Genomic DNA, 4,973 nt, shown 5'->3' on the forward strand with positions numbered 1-4,973 from the left:
CAGGAAGAGCATGGGGGAAAGGGTGGTATGGGGGAGTGTGGGGTGCTGCCCTGTTTAATGAGCAAGCGCATACGGAGCAGGGTCAGCTGCCACAAGAGGAAGGCAGGGTTCTAGATTCGGGGCTCAGCAGGAGGAAACCTCTGCAGTTCCCTGCAGAAAGGGAGGCAGGAGGACACGATGTTGGCTAGAACAGATGCCCCGTTTCAGACCATGTTACCTGGCTTGCCCTCTGCCACCTGCCAGGCACAGCTCAGGGGGGTGCCATCGCTATATAAGTAGAATAGCAGAGGGTGGAGCCAGGTGCACAAGGGAGCTGGTGGCCTGTCATTTAAAAATAAATGCTCTGGGCAGCCCTGCCCTGCCCTTCAGTCCTGTTTGCTTCTGACCCAGGGCAGCAGGTCCTTCTGTGTATGGGACGAGTGAGAGGAGCATGGCTCTTTGCAGAACTAGAGTAAAACCAGGCTGGATTCAGTTTGCTCGGGTGTAGCTTCATGGGCTTCACTGGAGTTCAGCCACGCTCACACCAGTTTACACTGAAGTCAGACTTTGTCCCCAGGGCTCTTCTCTATTCTCTGCCATCTCCACATACTTTCCACCACATTTCAATGACCCGCAGCGTCCAAAAGACACCAGAGGAAGGCAGATAGAGCCATGAGGCAGTGCAATAGATGCCTAAGCCACCTGTGGACTCTCCATCGTTGGAGGTGTTCAAGAGCAGGTTGAACCACCACTGATCAGGGATGGTCTAGGAGCAGGGATGCCTGTGCTCTGCTGTAAAGATTTCCCGTGCTTCTGGGCTTTGGCGGTTGCCACATAGGACCAGGAAGGATTTTTTCCCCCTTCTGCTGCTACAAGATTTAAAATTTAAAAATACATTTCTTCCAGTAGATGCTTCAGTGACCCTATTAAAACGCCACCAGAGCTGGGCCTCCAGGGGTGGCTATGGTTAACTCCTGTGGCCTAACACTGTTTTAAGACCTCATTTCTGATTCTGTCCACAGGATGGTACCAAAGTCCTAGGGAAATGTGGTGGTTACTGTGGGAAGTGCACGCCTTCATCTGGAACTGGCCTCGAGGTCCAAGTGCTATAGCCGGATGGGTTCTCCTGGTTCCCGCGCGAAGGTAAATCTTGCCAGGAATTGATTGCTAACAACACACAGCACAGCAGCGTTTGCAAAACTGCCTGCTGTCCTATAGTCTTAACTTGCTCTAAGCCCTTTAAGCACCTAAATACCTTGGGGTTAGGAGCCTGTTGGCCTAGCTAGACTGCCACCAAGCATGCCTGAGACAGAGGGCTTGTGAGCGGTGCTGAGCTCATGCTCAGAGCTGCTTCACAGTGGCTACAAAGCGATGCTCCCAGGAGCACGAGGCAGACGTAGACGTCCCCTTAGGTCATGTTGCATCACATTCAAAGTGCTTGCTCAGGCCTGGCGAGCACTTAGAAAAGAGGCTTTTAGCTTCCAAAGCCTATAAGCGCTTTTGAACTGCTCCCCAGCATTTAATCTCCGATGATGATAAAACCTGAGTGCTAGGTAATACTTTCCAAATTGCTTAGCAAAGAGGCATACACGTCCACGCGATTCTGCAGCACGGAGTTGGCATGTATCACAGAAGGAAGCAACTGCTTTTTGGCCCTGCGCTTAAAGAAAATGCCAGAGGTCATTTGGTGGAATTGGTTTTTTGGATGGAAACTTGCTTTTTGAGTCACCGGTGCTCCTTCATGCTGTTCTGGACCCAGAAGTCAATGCAGGAGTACGAGACCTCAGAAGCAAGGAGGCTGACCTCACTAAACCATGCTACTCGCTGTCTCTCTTGCAGGATGTGCAAGCAGGAAGCCGAGATGAGCTGGATGAAGGATAGCGATGCAATACCTCTGCCTTCTACTTTTGTACTTGTTTGTGTGTGTATATAGCTTGTATATTCTTAATGTACAGTATAATATTTATGTTTGGAATTATTTATTTTGATTTAATATTTTTGTACGTAAAATGTTTATATTAAGGCTGCTTTTACTGTTTTTTTTATTAAACCCTGCAGTCAAACCACTGCATTTTACGTACTCTACATTATATGTAGCGTTATGACAAAAGTGATACTTTATTGTCACTGTACTCAATTGTTTACTTTCAGTCAGTCGTTTTTCTTCTTGTTACAGGCTGCTTTGGCCTTTTAAGGTGCTACCAAATTGGCATAGGGGTATTTTTGGCATTTTGATACAACCTTTGTGGAAGGGAAATAGAGCAGGTAGGATTTCCTTTTTTTTTTTTAAATGATCAAGCAGACAGTACTAAAGGGACACATGCAAAATCAATACGGTGCTCATTGCAGTATGAGTTATTGTCTTTTAGGTGTATTTTCAATTCCACGTGACCTCTGTGGCCAGTCATAATGATTGCTGGTTTGGTGCTAATGTGAGATATTTATTAATACTTTGTAGTTCTAGATATTCAGATCCATTGCCATTACGAGCAAGAAAAGAGAGTGAAGAGGAGAAGCAGCTAGATGAGCCAAGTCACGCAAATTAAGTTTTCAGCCTGCGAACACATTAAGAACTTGAACCCCAGTATTTGTAAGGCTCGTAAAACCTTGATTGTTTTTTTTCCAAATAATATTTTCTAATTGAATGTGCCACTGCACTTCCTGGCTCCATCTGGATGTGTGGGTGCTTAATTCCTCTAAGAAAGGTTGATTGGGCCATATGTTCCCATGGTCTGTGCGCTGAAAGGCATAGCAATGTACTACAAAATCTGCCACAAAGTCCTAAGGGGAAGCCAAAAACACCTACTCGTATTATGCTGCTGCTAGCATGCGGGATCACTTAGAATAGCCTCTGAAGATCCCGTTGGGAGTGGAAATGTTGGAGGATCAGCCTGGGTACTGTAAAGCTAAGTTGCAACTCCAACCTGTGCTAGGTCTGTCGGCAGATTCTGCAATGTTTCAGTGGATTTCTGTGCCTACAAGTACTGTCAACTGGGTCTGATAGGCTTCATCATGGACTTGCCAGTTGTATAAATAAGATCACTTTGTACCCACAGAGATCTGCCCCCTCCTGCACAGGCTGGCCCGTGTGTATTGGTGTGTGGCTTTGCATCACCCAAAAAGCAGCCACGCTCTGTGGGTGTCTCCCGTCCAATGCACAGCTGGTCCTGCAGTCTTTATTTCAGGGGAAAAAAAACATCTGTTCAAGTCAGATGTGGCCAAGAAAGCAGTGCAGTCCTGGTCTTTTCTGGATTATATCAAGCATCGTTCCTGAACTTCATGGTCTGCTGGGTGGTAATGATGCGGCCATGCTATTTTTGTAGGAGATGACTGTGTCCCTTAGCACTTTCTTCACAATCTCATTGCAAATGGGAACATATTGCCCATCCTCATTATGAGTTTGGTCTGATCGGAAGCAGGAAGTTCCCAGAACAGTGTAGGAGGGAGCCTGTTACCATGAAACTTCCTGCAGTTTAGGAGACCAAAGACATTTGTTAACTCATTTGGATAAATATCTGCATCGGTGGGTGCACAGGCTTATTGAGCCCGACCTCTGAATACATGGGGTCCTATTTATCTACCATGACTCTTCGCCCATTGTGAATGAAGGCAGGTGTTTAAATCAACCTAAATGATCCCTAAATGGCAGTGAGTGTACCCACTCCTTTGTAATCCATGTATTTGACTTGTTCCCGGTGCCTGTGTCCAGCCACCAGCCTTGCGCTGCTGTACAGTGCAGCTTAGCAGCAGGACTCTCAGGTGACATCTATTGGCAAATATGCTGTGCTAATTTAGACCACCTGAAGATTAGACCCTCTGTATTGTTAAGGAACTTAGGAACTCCAGTTAATGTTTGGATCCAAATGGAAAGATATAGGTTTCCCAAATGCATGACTGTTTTCTCACCAAATACTTGGATGTGATTATATTACAAGCAGACTCATTTTTCACCTGCACTGTAGGTTGGTGTGTAACGGTAATAAATGACCCAACATTTTTGAGCAAATGCCAAAAATACCATTTTGGAATTCATGTAATAAGAGAAAAAAAAAACAAAAGAAAGAAAAAGAGTAATTATGAAATAGTAATTTTGTGATTACTGCTCAGCATTAAAGCATCTGTTCTGTATGGAAAAAGGGAAAATTGCACTATGAACTTTAGGGGAGAAACAGTGGTGCTTAGACAGTACAGGCTGATAATATTTTCTGTAATGAAGTGAATGAGTATTTATAAAAAAAAAAAAAAGAAATAATATTGTGTCCTGTACGCATTCCTTTCTACAATGTAGTTTCATAATGGTTATCAACAAAGCAAGAGAAACCTAAAAATATATTAAATAAAACATAAAGGAGTCATTGATAGATACTAAACTTGAGCATCATTGATTGATTTAAATAAATGAGAACAAAATGTTGAGGGCCACTGAGACATTAGGCATTTCTCATGAAGTAAATATTATATAGTACAATGCCATTATTTTTCTAAATGTTTTGTTTTGGGGGGTTTTTTGTTTTGTTTTGGGGGGTTTTTTTGTAAGCACTTTCCTGTATAAGGTTTCTTTTCTGTCTGATTGCCATCAAAAGGGAATGAATGATCTATAGTGTGTGCCGGTGTCTTATTTCTCCATTTCCCATCATAGTCCATTACCTGTTATAGAGGCAAAACATGTTGTACACAAGGGGAAAATACATTGAATGATAAAAGATGTTGGCATTTATTTTCCTGAATGACTGATTGCCGTTTCTCCTTTTTCTTCATGCCAAAAGGGTTCAAAGGGAGGTGGGGGAGAGGAGTCGTAGTGTCCCATTATCCAAAGTTTCAGCAGGTAGAAATAGTTTTGAAGGCTATGGGCCACATTCACAGCCTGGGGAAATGGGAAAAGCTCCAGAGATTTCCATGCCAATTTAGAGAGATCATGAGGAACGATGGTTTAGGGAAAATGTCAAAGCGGTAGATTAGCACATAAGAAATTTTGAAACAACAAGCTGGGTTAA

At 43.8% G+C, this 4,973-nt stretch overlaps 1 protein-coding gene across 1 annotated transcript in view; it reads left to right on the forward strand.

Moving 5' to 3' along the window:
• ADAMTS9 (ADAM metallopeptidase with thrombospondin type 1 motif 9) overlaps positions 1-3,164 on the forward strand; it is a 133,454-nt gene extending 130,290 nt beyond the window's left edge. The window contains exons 38-39 of the mRNA XM_019504582.1: positions 1,002-1,122; positions 1,819-3,164. Coding sequence (XP_019360127.1) covers positions 1,002-1,091 — 90 coding nt within the window. The 3' untranslated portion in view covers positions 1,092-1,122; positions 1,819-3,164. The remainder of the gene's footprint in view (positions 1-1,001; positions 1,123-1,818) is intronic.
• Positions 3,165-4,973: the final 1,809 nt, after the last annotated feature.

Source organism: Gavialis gangeticus, unplaced genomic scaffold, assembly GCF_001723915.1.
Source record: "Gavialis gangeticus isolate Ggan-Ray unplaced genomic scaffold, GavGan_comp1, whole genome shotgun sequence".
NCBI classification, from domain to species: Eukaryota; Metazoa; Chordata; order Crocodylia; family Gavialidae; genus Gavialis; species Gavialis gangeticus.